General features: G+C 46.1%; 1 protein-coding gene across 5 annotated transcripts in view; it reads left to right on the plus strand.

The window, feature by feature from the left end:
- ENTPD4 (ectonucleoside triphosphate diphosphohydrolase 4) overlaps positions 1 to 14,479 on the plus strand; it is a 491,672-nt gene that overhangs the window by 296,823 nt on the left and 180,370 nt on the right. For 3 of the 5 annotated variants that reach the window (XM_069617610.1, XM_069617611.1, XM_069617614.1), the window contains one exon: positions 10,864 to 11,018. In XM_069617610.1, the coding sequence (XP_069473711.1) occupies positions 10,864 to 11,018 (155 nt within the window). The remainder of the gene's footprint in view (positions 1 to 10,863; positions 11,019 to 14,479) is intronic. The other 2 variants (XM_069617612.1, XM_069617613.1) reach the window with 1 other exon arrangement.

Raw genomic sequence — 14,479 nt, forward strand, 5'->3', positions numbered from 1 at the left:
CAGCAGGGACTCTATTTGTGTTCCAACTGTGGTGGTGTGTGGGGTGGTGAAGGACCTGGGTGATGTGCGGGCCCGGGAAGGACTGATTAACGGAGGGAAAGGAATTTACAAGGCGGATCGTTGGAATGTAGTGGAGTACCCCAGGAGATTCAGGTTGGTTACCTGCATGTGCCTGAACACTGAGAGGTGTTTGGTTGCACCTCATGGGGCAGCCTGAGGTAATGATCAGAATGGTTAACCCAAAGAAACAGTCAAAAATTGAACAGTATGCAGGGGTTGACCAGCCTCCGCAGAAGGCGGACACTTCCCCGGCCCATCTCACATTGATGTTACATCCCTGAACCACACCTTGCTAGCCTTGAAGGACAACACAGACAATCTGGGCACAAAGATAGATGCTCTCACCTGTAAGGTCGATTTTTCAGAATTCCAGATTGAAAGAAGCTATGAGGCTGGGTAATGCACACATCCTGGGGGAGTTTGACACCTTCGACAAAATATTGTATACCTCCGATCAGCTAGACCTAGTCTCAACACGAGGTTTCCTAGGTCTATGTTCCATGCCCAAGCTCTCGGGGGAGCATTGTGCCCTTCTTGATGGCGAGATTACTGCAGGCTATCTCTTCCCTGAAGGTGGGAAGGTCTCCGGGCTGGACAGGCTGACATCCTTATTTTAGAAATTCTCTGATGGCCTTTTGGAGCCCCTCCGAGTACTTATAATGCAATGCTTTTACAGGGCTCTTGGATACAGAGGGTGGTTCCCTTACCCTGGGTATTTATGTGAAATGACAAAAGTGTATTTTTCAAACAACAGTTTCTTAAGGGTGGCAAAAGTGCCTTTTATAAACCACAATGCCTTAAGGATGGTAAGAGTTTCCTTCAGAAAGAAGTTTGTTAAGGATCTTTATAGTCAGTTCAGGAAAGTTTTTCGGCAAACAATAGGTTCCAGCTGTGAATTGAGTTCACAAACAGAAAAGATCTTATTCAAACAATAAACAACTTTCATGGATCTCCTGGTATACTCTCCTGCCATGAATCCCCTTATGGCTTCTTCAGATCCCTGGTGTACTCTCCTTCCAGGTATCCTCCTCACACATTGTCCAGGCTTTTCCAGAGTGCTTTGGGTTGGGGACCTGGTATACTCCCCTGCCTGGAATTCCCCCTTTGGGGTCTTGTCAATCCCCTTAAGTATTCTCTGCCTGATGTGTTTCTTTCACCAGGACTACTTCTAGATGCCTGGTGAACTCTCCCGCCAGGTATCTTTCCCACATTGCCTTATATCTTTCATTTATTTTAGGTAGAGGGCCTAGTATACTCCCTTGCCAGGAATTCTCCTCCTTCGGGACTTGTAATTCCCCATCTGTTTTCTCTGCTCGATGTTACTTTCACCAGGACTTTGTTTCTCTTTCACTTTGCTTTAATATAGCACAGTTGCATCACTTCACTATGCTTTCACTTTATTTACTTGAAGTATTACTTTTTCCTACTTTCCCCATATTGACATCTCATACATGAGGAACTGTTCAAGTTCTGACTCTGTACTGATTACTGAAGTGTTCTTTTACCTATGGTAGTACTCGTTCCAACGTTCCCCACATGATCATCTCATACACAGGGGCTTGTCAAGTTCACCATTGTACTCGGTGTTCATTTGTTTAGGGTAATACTTGTTCCAACGTGCCTCACACTGACATCTCGTACATCGGCACTTGTTCAAGTTTTGCCTTTGCGCTTTATTTGGTCGGTATTCAAATATTCTTGTAGCATTTATCTGCTCACATGCCTGTCGGTACGCCCAGGATCCCCAATGCCTTTGGGCAGCCTTACCGGTATCCTGCAGCGTTCCCGACTATGTCGTCCAGTGGTGTGGTGTCCAGTCAAATGGTCGACAGTGATTTGGTCGACAGACAATTGGTCGACTGAATTTGGTCGAATGCCAAATGGTCGAATTTTTTTTTTTTTTATATATATAATGTGTTTTGTGGGTTTTCGTGTGGGGAAAAAAAATAAAAAAGAAAAAAAAGGGGGTTGGGGGGGGGGACCCCCCCAAAAAATGGGTAAAAAAAAAAAAAAAAAAAAAATTCGACCATTTGGCATTCGACCAAATGGTGTCGACCAAATTGTCTGTCGACCAAATGTTTTCGACCATTTGACTGGTAACCGTGGCACGTTATGGCGGTGAAGCTTCCTCTCTAGGGTGGCCTCTGTCGCACTGCAAACTGTCCTTCTGTGTTTCCAGCAGCTCTGCGTCATTTTCTCTCCACGACAGGGACGCAATGCTGCTGCTTCTCGGCACAACCGTATCTCTGGGCGCTCTGCTGCAGCTCCCGTAGCTATGCCGATCTCTTCGCGGTGCCGGCAACGTCTTTCCTGGCCTTGTGCCATGCCGGTAAGCTGTCTTCACAGTGGCATGCTGCTGCCTGTGAACACCTGCGTTCCTGACCTCAACCAGCATGGTCCTTCTCCGTACTGCTGCCTCTGCCTCTCTCTCGGACTGCTTTCCTTTCCTGCTCACAAGTGCGGATACCATCTTTGAAGGTCCTGCGCACTCAAGATCCATGGAAACAACTAGTCTGCACATTCAGCTTCTTTTTTCTTTCTATCAGCATTGCCACCTTCGTCCTCGTCTCAGTATTTGAGGCTTTCTAGGAGATGACGTCCATAGATTTTCTTAAATTTCTGACTTTTGTTCAAAAAACCCTTAGAAACATGGTGTGCCTTGTGTCTGTGTGAGGTTTGAATTAACTTTTGCCTAGAGTGATGTGCAGATAGGATTTTCTATATTTTACAAGGGGGTGGAGGGGACCGGTATGGCGACAAGCCATCAAGAATTCAGGAATGATCAGGTGGTCTTCTCTAAGAAGGGAAGAATACCGCGTCCCTCCTGATGGGGTCACCACTGTCCCCTGACAGCCATCTCCTCCCACGTGATCCTCCCTCATGATACCACCCCCAGGGTCAGGATCAGGTAGCGGCTGCCATCCCCTGGCCACATGGGAGGAGATCTCTGGCAGGGAATCTGTGATGATTCCACAGGATTCATCACAGAATGCACACATATATGCCCCTTTTGGGGACAGATCAGTATGATCATAGGGCAGATGGTCTCTTGCCAAACACTGGATTCCCTGAAGCGTGGTTATTGTCCTTGTCTGAAGCCGGGTCCAGGGCTGAGAAGAAGCTGTTGGCTGTGGCGTCCATTGTGGTGCGGTCCTTGATCGCAAGGTCTTGGGGAAAACAAGGGGTGTCTAGTGTCCAAGAATGGCTGAACTGCTTGAATAACGGTGGGCGACGTGAAACTCAATATGCATTGATGTTACGTAGTAGGAGCAGACCTAGTGACTCTGATGACAGGGTTGAGTAGTATATTGCACTATATGTAAGGTAGTATACTAGCCATAATTGTGGTGTTATTCATGATGCTCAGGTGTTTGGAATTTGTTTCAAGACGCGGAATATGGGTAGGGGTTGAGAGGTATTCAATATGCGGGAGAACTGATTATGTTTTGAGATCAATGAGGATATGGGAAGATTGTGATTTGACTGACACTGGTTATTGTAATTGTGCTGGTGCTTTATTTTGGATCTATGGTTCCTTATTTGTTTGGTGTTTTACCATGTTATGAATAAGGGAAAAAATAACAAATAAAGAACATTTTAACAAATATGTGGAAGCAGCAAAGAAGTATTCGGGTGACCATTGCAATAGATCACATGAGTCAGGACACAATTCAGATAGCAGGATCTTCTGACGACAAAGAGCAACAGCGTTAATATGTCTCATGAAGGAGTTAAGATTTCCAGTGAGCAACATGTAGCTCCAGCTCTGTCTAGGCACAACAGGAGCTCCCAAGGAGTTTTATGAGAGCCCCAGCACATTATTGCGGACAGTAAACCTATGTGCTCTCTTATTCAACGATGGACGGACATACATCAGGCTTCCAATGATCAAAGAGAGGCAGAGCTTTGCCTCAAGTAGGACAGCCGTCAGCAGAGACCTCAGCATACCTTGTGGTCATCTTGGCATCAGGCATCACGCTTATCCAATGGTCAACTAATGGCCCCACAAAATCTCCATCTGTAGGGCTAAGGGTTGCCCCAGCCTTCCAATCACAGACTGTGCAACATTCAAAGATTTGGGAGCCAGCTAACCCTGGACGGCTAGCCAACTTCCATTTTGTGACTTCATACATTCTTGGATCTGGATTAAGATATCTGTCAGAGTCCTCTTCAGCTCAAACTGCATGTTCCTCTACAGCCTTATTTGTGAGCTCTCTGGAAATCCTGCAAAAAATGAGGACCATATTTTGTTATATTTGTCGCCAAATGCAAGAAAGAAGACCACAGACCCAGTGGTCTGGGTTGCAGGGCTTACAAACAATGGCATAACCATTTTGGCTACTACACAAAAGAGTCTACCTTACAGCTTAAAAAGGTATCACAGATGTCCTGCCATGTAAAAAGTAGAGATGCTGCACCAGCCTGCATCTAACACACTGCTTGGGGGTGGGTACTGTAAGGGTGCAGTAATACGACTCTGACATAGAGGGGTTATAGTGATTGGCACAAACGTATCTTAGCCTAACTCTAAGAGGGGTTTCCCTGCCTCAACCATGTCACTGTCAGGATGTCAAAAACAAAAAGTCTCAATGTCCAATGTCAGAATCCTAACTCTGTCCCTCCCACTTTAAGTTTAAACTAAATGAAAAGGAGGTCTACCTGGCCCAGCGGAATGACTCTCTTCCCTGGACAAAAATACATAGTTCGGAGTTTATTAGTTCCTTTAAATGGTGAGGGGAATGTCTCCCTTCTCCAGCCTTTTTCAGGCTTGCAACACAGTTCAACTTCTTCTCTGTCTCTGGGGTCCCACACCCTTGGATTAGCAAGCCTGGTTCTTTTCTCATCAGGCCCTATGATAAAGAAGAGGACTTTGTATATGTCTCCAACTGCGGTCGGTCCTTGACCCTGGTTGGCAGTCCTGGCTTCCTTTACCAAGTACCGCAACGAAGAAGAGTGGCTTGGATGCTCCTCCAAGCTGTGTTGGGTCACTGACCATGATTGGCAGACCTGGTTTCCTCTTTCCTCGGCTCTCCTAGTTTCATACATAGACTTGGTTCAGTCACCTGCCAAGCTCTGTGTTCCTTTATATTGTTCTCCCAGTTCTTGTTATGATCTCTTGATGTTATATACAGACTTGGTTACGTTACTCCCCTGCCAAGTACTGTCTTTAGATGTATTTCTCTTTGTGGGTTCTCTTATGTGACGGTCCGGGATCATCTTCTCTCCAAATAATGCCACAAAGAAGATTATGCCTTCTTATCACTTTATATGCCCTTTTCTCAGAAGGGTCGCTGACCCTGTTTCCCTTGTTACCATGTCTTGATAAACTGCCTGTTAGGATTGCATAGGGACTGTCCTCTTTTCCCCACTTTTGATTGGTTATGCTTTTTATGGTTTCCTTCACTCTCTGGGGACCCCGAACTTCAGGCTCAGCCACCCAGTTACCTCCAGGGTCTTGGCAGGAGCCTTATTGTTGGTCACGGTCTGTGTTCCTTTCTGCTTCGCTGGTACTCTGGCATTCCTGTCGGCTTGCCGCAGCAGTTCTGCAGCTCCAGACTCGCTTCGGCGTCTCCCTCTTCGCCGGACCACGTGCTCCTGTTGGGCTGTGCTACTTGCACTTCCCAAAGCCATCTTCTCCGTTTGTTTAGCAGTACCGGTGGATATCGCCCCCTAGGCGTCTCTGCACCTGGCTCTACTTTTGCCAGCCTTCTCTACGAGCCTTGGTCCCTCTCGCAGTTCCTCTCCGGAGCATCTGACCATCGGGTAAGTCCGTTGTCAGTCTTTATGCTCCCAACCAATATGCTCTGTGGCTGAAGACTAGCCTATTCAGTTAGATTCCTCTGAGTGATCCATGCGGCTCTGCAACTCTTCCTCGTCAGTTTCTTGCTTCAGATTTTCATTGTATTCATCCCTATTCTTCCTCGTCTCTGTCTTTCCTACTTCGTCCATACTACGGAAGTGTATAGGATAGGAAGATATGGGTGAAGAGAGTGCGGGTGAAGGAGCGGAGGTGGTACACAGTGGATTCTGCGTTCTCCCACTATAGTCATCGCTGGTCCCATAGGGGTTTTCCCCTCTCATGCGATCCACCTGCTGTGTACCATCCCCAGGGCGAGTAACGGGTTGCGGCCTCACCGCACAGGCCTCATGGGAATGGGCTCCCCAAATGGAAGCAGTGAAGACATCCTGGAATTCGTCACATCACTCACCTAGAACTTTGAACATTAGGTAGAAAGTTACCCCTGACATAGTAGCTGTAGACTGTACCAGGGCAACCCATTAAAAAATGTGTTACCGAAGTAAGTGTTGTTTAAACCCTTAAGTGCCAAGGACGAGATATCTCGTCCTTGACATTACCTCCGTACTGCCAAGGACGTTTTGGCACCTTGTTTTGAGCGAACAGTAATCCAACCCCGGGCCTTGCGAGGGAGAGGTCCCCCCTCACTGCCAAGGGGCTGGATTACCTTCAGTTTCACGTTGGCGTGCGTAAAGCACGCCGACGTGAAAGTAATTTTCACTGCAGCAGCCATTTCGGGCTGCTGCGGTGAAAACAGAAGGTGAGTCTCCACCTTTCTCCCCCTCGATCTCCGGCTGTATTTCAAGCCGGAAATCGAGGGAGGTGTCGTTGGGAAGGGGAGATTGTCCCCTTTCCAACGACACCCTTTGTGACAGCATTGCTGCCCGCGGATTTACCCAGAACCCCCTACAAAGTGAAAAGTGTGGGGGGGGTGGGTTTCGGCACATTTCAGACTTTGCCAGGGCTTCTGGGTAATAAATTCTGGGCCGATTTTGCACAAGTCAGCCCTCTGCGGATTCCCACGTGTCCTCTTTTCGGAAATGCGTGGGGTTCCCAGTTTTCCTTGGTGGCTTGGAAACCATAGGCCCAAACGTGTATGGTGTGGGCTTGAGCAAAATTCAAAATTTTCTGCTGTCCGAAATGACTTGGGGTTAGCAGCATTTTTGGCTTTCCCCTTTGCACCCACACATGTGAGGTACCATTTTCATCGGGACACCTGTGGAAACGTGGGACGGTAGGCCATGTGTTGTTGGCGGCGTGTTTCGATGGGTGAGCCGAGTGAAATGTGCGGAAAATGCATTTTTTTCCCACATTTCAGACTTTGCAGGGGTGTCTGGGTAATAAAATCTGGGCCGATTTGCGCAAATCATACCTCTGCGGATTCCCACAGGTGTCCTCTTTCCGGAAATGCATGGGGTTCCCCGTTTTCCTTGGTGGCTTGGACACCCGAAGCCCATATCTGTATGGTGTGCCCGTCTGGAGAAAGTGTGAAATTCAAGTGTCAAAACAGACTTGGGGTTACCTGTGTTTTAGGCTTTCCCCTTGGCGCCCGGGTAGGTGCACCCACACATGTCAGGTTTCGTTTTCATCCGGACACGTGTGGGAACGCGGGAAGGTATAACATTTGTTGTGTTTGTGTGGTTTTCATAACGTTTTGACCCATTTGCTGGTGCCCTTTGTCACACAACCCTGTCATTTCCCAAATGTGACCTACATTTAGTCGCTGCTTTAGGTACCATACACTTTTGTAACCTGCACAAGTCACCTACCCTTGAAAACGGTCTGCCTGTGCTCTTTCAAAAAATGTATGCTTGCCGTTCCTCACCACATTGGTTTTCCAGATTTACACATGCTAAGTGCGTCTGTTCAGGCCGTGAGCATAAAATCCTGTGTACCATGGCTCAGTGTTTGGCTTGTGGTATTGTTTGTTTTGTAAAACACAAAAGAAAAATGTGTGATTTCCTAAGTGCAAGAGTCAAGGGAATGTAGCGGAGCATTGCTTTTCTCAAAATTCATAGAAGCCATTGCCGTACCAAGCCAACCATGTCCAACACATACCTTTTTTTCGGTAATTTTCCCGCTTTTCCCCCAATCTATGGCATTTTCCCCTACCTAGTTGTTGGCCGACCTTTGCAAATCACCTCTTCCTAAACTTGGAATATTGTCTACTTTTCAGAAATATATGCCTTTCTGTCCTCCAATTCGGCTTTCCTACCCTTTTCTTCCATTCCGTCCATGCATGTCCAATTGGCCAAACTGGCCAAAATCGCCTACCCCTCTCAAAACGGTTGATAACCACATCAAAATAATTTTTTCCCGTTTCCACTCAACCTGTTCTTGAAAGCCAGGAAACTGGGAAATTCAGCACAGCAAACCGTTTGTTCCTAGCTCTTACAAGGAAAAATCCACAGGCTTCTTTGTGCATCATTTTATTCGCATTTTTTAACAAACACAACATTTTCACCCTTTTTCGTTATTTTCTCTCACCCCACTACAGCAACCTAGGATGGCGTTATGACCGCCTACATGTGGGAAAAAAAGAAGCCAAATTTGGCCGAGATATCTCATGTAACAAAAATGTTACAAGGTATTGAATGGCCACATACCGAAATCACCAAAAAAGGCCTTGGCACTGGGGGGTGGGGGGGGAGTACCAATGGCACTTAAGGGGTTAAAAGAACTACTTGTTTACTCAAAACAAAGTCCAGATGCTAAATAGACCATCACAAATAGTGGGGGTCTCACAAAGTGAGTCTAAAAGCAGCAAAAAGGGAACTTATCTCTAACACCCGCTCTAGATGTCAGTAATGCATGCATGCTCGCACACACACACATGGATTAACTTTGGTGCCTAAATAAAGATATCCCCAACCTTCACAAATAAGTGGGACAGTGTTTGCTGCTTCTTATTCCTAGGATTTACTAACAGGACTGATTATTACAGATTGGTTTCCTTATTGTCCACCAGCGACCCATGTGCTGTGACGAATCATGTGATGTTGTTTCTTCTCCCCGAGGGGGAGACCCTTTCCATTTATTTATTTATTTATTTATTCCATGAGACCAGGGAGATGAGGCCGCTACCCAATAATCCCCAGGGAGGTGGTACTCAGCAGGGGTGGGGGATCTCGCCAACCCTCATTCACTTTTCTCCTTTCGCCTTCCTTACCTTCCTCTTACCCCATACGTTCTCCCATGTATTATGCTACACCAATAGTATTAGTAGTACTGGGACTAGGAAGAATAGGGTTGACTCCACTGAACTGTCATCTTGAGATACTGGGAAGAGAACAAATAGGGTTGAATCCACTGAATTGTCATCTCAAGATGCTTGGAAGAGGAAGAGGAAGAATACTGTTGAATCCACTGAACTATAATCTTGAGATACTGAGATGCGGAATAGACTGGGAGCCATGAAGAGCCCTCAAGACGAGTTCACTGAACAGTCTAGTTCTCGCGTGAGATGGAGCTTAAAGATGGAAGTGGGACTAACCAACTAACTGTCAGTCCCTCCCCAGAGACACTGCTGGCGAGATCCCTGCACCGCAGATGAGGCTCGCAGAGAAGCTGTTGAGCGGGACGTGGACAGTGGTGGCCCGGCATCCCTACCTGCACTGCCAAGGACCAGCAGACTGAGACAAGCAGGAGAAGAAAGCCCATGTGCGGGAGACCACTGTGTGACGCCTACCAGCAAAGACGCGCAGCCTGGCTCTGAGGAAGTGTGGCAGAGCCGCCGGAGGCAGTGCGAACATTCAAGATGAATAAAGCCATCGTAAGACTCGGAGAAGCCAAGACTGAGGCCATTGACCAGGATCCTGAAAGCAAGGTACAAGCGCTGCCTGGGCCCGTGAAAGGGTTTGGGACCCAAGCACGAGAAACCACATTAAACGAGCCTAGGACCCGAGGAAGAAAAAACAAAGTGAATGGGTCTGGAACCATAGGCAGTATCTGGCAGCGGAGAACACCAGGACTGCCTGCCAAATCGCTGAAAGGTTTCTGCCAGGAAAGGCCAGGGGAAGGGAGACAGACCCCTGCCTTTGTTGAACTGCCAAGAAAGACCAGGGGAAGGGAGTCATTCCCCCACCTTTGTTGAACTGCCGAGAGAAGCCAAGAAAGGCCAGGGAAAAGGAGACAATCCCCCTACTTTGTGGAAATGTAAATCCAGCCTGAGAAAGGCCAGGGGAAGGGAGACATTCACTCTAATTTGTGAACTATAACCATCCAGAAGAAGGGAGTCATTCTTTTGGACCCAGAAGTGAAGAGTCCAGTGCAGTGCAGTTTAGTTTCGTTATAAGTTTAAGTGATAGAAGTAGGGTTTTGACATGGGATAGTGGAGTTTTTAGTTACTGATATTCTGACAGTTCCTTAGTATTTAGTTGAGGCTGGTAAACCTCTCTTAGAGTTAGGGATCGGTAGGTTTTCTTCTTCTTCTGTTTGGTGGTAAATAAAAGTCTTTGCCTAAAAGCATGCCACCTGTGTATCAATATCCTCCTTCCACACCCTTATAGTGCATACCCTGCATTTCGCAACACCACTAACAAATCACAACAGCACCTTCCTGGACTCTACAAGACGGGTTCTTTGTGGCTCAATTCATATGTTTAGAAATATTTTTGTTTGGATGATGGGAGTCCCGATAATAAAAAGTAGTTTATACATGCCGTCTTTAGTCATTTGTTTAGTGCTCGTGTAGACCGCATGTACCTTTTATATACTTGCACACCAAGCTGGCCACCTCTCACTGGAGACAGAAGTTTCTCTGAAGTAAAATAACTGTGCTGGCTGCCTTCTGAATCCTGGATTTGGAATTTGGAGAGAAATACATTGAGTGTATATTGGTTCTATATGTTGTTGGTTTGTGAAAAATGGCAGTCTGTTGTACCAAGATATCCAAATGAGAATATTAAAAAGTGTACCTTCTCAGATGTGTTCTTCGCCATTGCAATATGCAGGAATTCAAATCTGTTCCTTCTGTTCTGACCAGAATGTTCTAATTTATTTCCTAGATGATGATGCTGTAGTGGAGGTGCATATTCCAGGCAGTGACAACAAAGAATCCATACTTCGTAAAAGGACAGCAGGAATACTGGATATGGGTGGAGTGTCCACTCAGATAGCATATGAAGTCCCTAAAACTGTAAGCTTTACATCTTCACACCAGGTTATTATCTGTACCACTTTCCTTCTTCTTGTTTTTGTTTAACCCATATCCATCCCTTTTTGTTTTTCATTCCTGAGCACCATTGATATACTTTCCGGGCCACCATTTCTCATACATTTGGCGAAGGAAGACAGGAAAAGGAGTCTTATCAGCTAAGCAATTTGAATTTTTTCTTTAGAAATTGGTGCTTGTTTGCCAATTGTCATCATTTAACATAAAATATCAGCATATCATAGTGTTCTTTTGCAGCTATAAAACGCAGTATTGCACTTTAGCAATAGGGTTAGAGTGTTGTTTCTATAGAGATGAACCACATCCACAGCAGGGTCACTGCTGTCTACTCTATTCTGCTATATCATCTCAGATTAGCTATATAACCTGACAAGGCTCGAATATGTATTAATTACTCTTCAAAACTTAAAAATACATTTAGGTTACTACCCGTCATGGTTTCACACTGACTTATTAAGGTGACCCGTGAACTTAAAAAAGTTTTCCAAGAAGTGCAGACTTTGATGGGAGAGCTTCATAGAATTATATGGTGAAATGCTGGGACTCATGGTGGTGCGGTGAGCATCTTCAAATATCTGCGCTGACATCCAATCTTAGGTTTATTACTATTTCTGTTCACCACTCCACCCATTATGGCCTATTCCCCACTGTACAAAAGCCCCAAAAATAAACACTGCAGTCTTAAAATAATTAGCTATGAACTTGGTGTGCATTTAATTAGACAATTAAATTGAAAAGGTGGTGACATTGCAATCACATTGTTCGATTTAAGACAAAGATCCCCAAAGAGATTCTATTTCTGATCCCAGAGGAAGATTCAAAATGCATTGTCAGGAAGTTATTTAATAGCCATCTGGTTTATTGTATCTCTCAATAAGTCAACTTCCTTGCTAAGCCAGTTGCTTGCTAACAAAGATTATCTGCATCTAAGATTGTTGGGACACCTCTTCAGACTCTTGAAACATTTTCATTAGTCCTTGATTAGGCCCTTGTTATTTTCGTGGTCCTCTGCTTAACACATCAACAGATGACGCCTATGCCTATTTCACTGATTGATTCATCTCTTACATTTCATACTGGGGGTTTAACTACTCCAATGTACAAGGAAAGTGATATTTGGCTCTTGGCAAGCGAGAGGTGATGTGCTCATGGAGAAATGGGATGGGAAGTGGCTGTTTGTTCCTGGCTAGTAGCTTGCAACTTGAAACTTTTACACCTGGCCCATCCTCCCCAATATCAGACTAGGGGTGCTGCTGAGTACTGCAGCCTTGCAGGTCCTACTGTTAGTTTGTCCTGTGTGCCTGCTATCAGAGTGTGTCTACTCTGTCCATCGCAAGTGGGTGGACCCAGCCTTAAAACCCTTGCCTGGCTGCAGAGCGGCCATGGAGTGCTGCCGAGTACTGCAGTCTTGCAGTCATGCTAGGCAGGGCAGTAGTGGCAGCAGAGGAGCAGAAAGCACCAACCGCGGATACTGAAGAGGACAGCCGCTGTTTGAGGAGCTCGCGCCTATGTTGGGAAGAACTCTGTCACACGTTATCATCCCAGCCTGAGTCTTCGTTTGCAGCTTCTCCGGCAGTGGCGGTGGCGGTGTTTGATCAGACCATGGAAGGAGCAGGTAAGAAGATCTGTGCACCTCCTGTCCCTTCTGCATTACCCAACATTGTCTTTAGACGTAGAGCATCTCGCTCAGTCTTCAATAAATCTACGAAAGTTATGTCAACCTCATCGCTCCCAAAACTCGTTTTGAGTGCCCCCTGGTACTCGTGGTCCAATGCCCGGGCCGACATTAGTTTCACTTTCGTTCTGGTAGTATGGACCGGCTCCCTGTGGCACGGATGATAGGCGGGTCCAAGAGCAGGACCGCACCCCAACCACGATAGACGTTAAGGGAACAAAGGGGGCAAACATGGATTTGCTAACACAGTTCCCAACACAGCTCGGCCTGAAACAGGACCTGACACAGGATCAAACCCATGAACTGGCAACAATTGATCCAACCGACCCTCAAGACAAGGAGGGCTACTCTACGCAACGAGAAGGATCCCTCAGAACGAAGCAAACGAGGAGTACTCACCGACGACCCTGATGGATCCCATAAATGATCCAACTAACTTGGGACCCGATATGGGGCCAAAGCAAATTTGGAAACTTCAAATGGAAATCCACCCTCCAAGCCAAAATGAGGACTTGAGAAGCCCTATGGACTCCATATGAGAAGATGATCAAACAGCTCCTCAGGTCTCGATTGAAAGAGGGAGGGTTGGATCAGGCGTGGGCTCGGACAAACTGGAGCGTGAGACCACGCCAGAACAAGACCGAGCCCATGGCGATATACGTCTGACGGGAACAGAATTTTCGCCAGTTGAAAAACATAAAGCACCGGTAAGGAAAGAAGCAGAAACAGGACTTCAGGACACTTTAAGCATAAACCCACGGAGTAGCTGCATTTAAAGATACATCGACAGTCCCAAAACACTACAGAATGCCCGAAGCGGCAAAGAAATTAATGAAAAGTAACCTCGCAGTTTAAAGTAACAACACAGCCAAGACTTAAAAAAAATGTACGATGGGAAATTTTAGAGGAAGCCCCCTTACAGGGGGACAAGCCACAAGAAGGCGGAGTTACGGACTAATTGACAAGGCTTAAGTGAGATCATTCCCGTGGCAAACTTTTTTAAGAAAAAGAGCTCAAAAGTGGGCTCGCAAATTGATGAACTTTCAGACGTCGAAATGCTTGAAGGTGTTGAAGCATCACTTGACCATGTCTTTCCAGAGAGGAAACTTCCACCTCCTAAGGACGTTTTCAGAGGAGAACCCAAGAAAACATTGACACCGATAAGATGGCACTTTGGGAAACCACATCCACTCCGCTTATCACAACTCCTTTACAAAGTAAACTCGTTTTTAGACCAGACTTTACAGCGGCTGCTGAACACTCAGCCAGGGAGGGTGTGTTGAACGCCCATCTCCCCAACGTAGTTGATACTCCACCGAACTTGAACAACTCCAAGAGATCTTTGGAAGGCGGAGAGTTGAAGGAAATAGACCCCGCTACCACCTAAGGCAACTAGCCCTGTTGAACTGAGAGCAAAAAAAGGGCCTCCAAGCAAAGAAACTGAGAAGTGTGCAAGTAGACAAATACCATTAGTCCTAAATAATGTGCCTGAACAAGAGCAACCAATAAAACCCTTGGCGATTTTTCATACTCCACTACGCTCAAAAAGACTACGCAAAATTTCACATACTTTAACAGAGGACACTCCATAAAAAAAGCCAGACCTTTTAGCCATAATGTCTACTGTGACCATCGCTTTGGCCCCATTCAGTAAGCTTTATGAAGCTTTGAATGATACCCTCAAAGATCACACCACCATAATAGCTTTAATGCATAGAAAGCTGATTTACTTGGAGAGCTATTTAATGGCCAACGAAGCAAGAAAAGTGAACAC

This window comes from Ambystoma mexicanum, chromosome 10, assembly GCF_040938575.1.
Source record: "Ambystoma mexicanum isolate Mex_15411 chromosome 10, UKY_AmexF1_1, whole genome shotgun sequence".
NCBI classification, from domain to species: Eukaryota; Metazoa; Chordata; class Amphibia; order Caudata; family Ambystomatidae; genus Ambystoma; species Ambystoma mexicanum.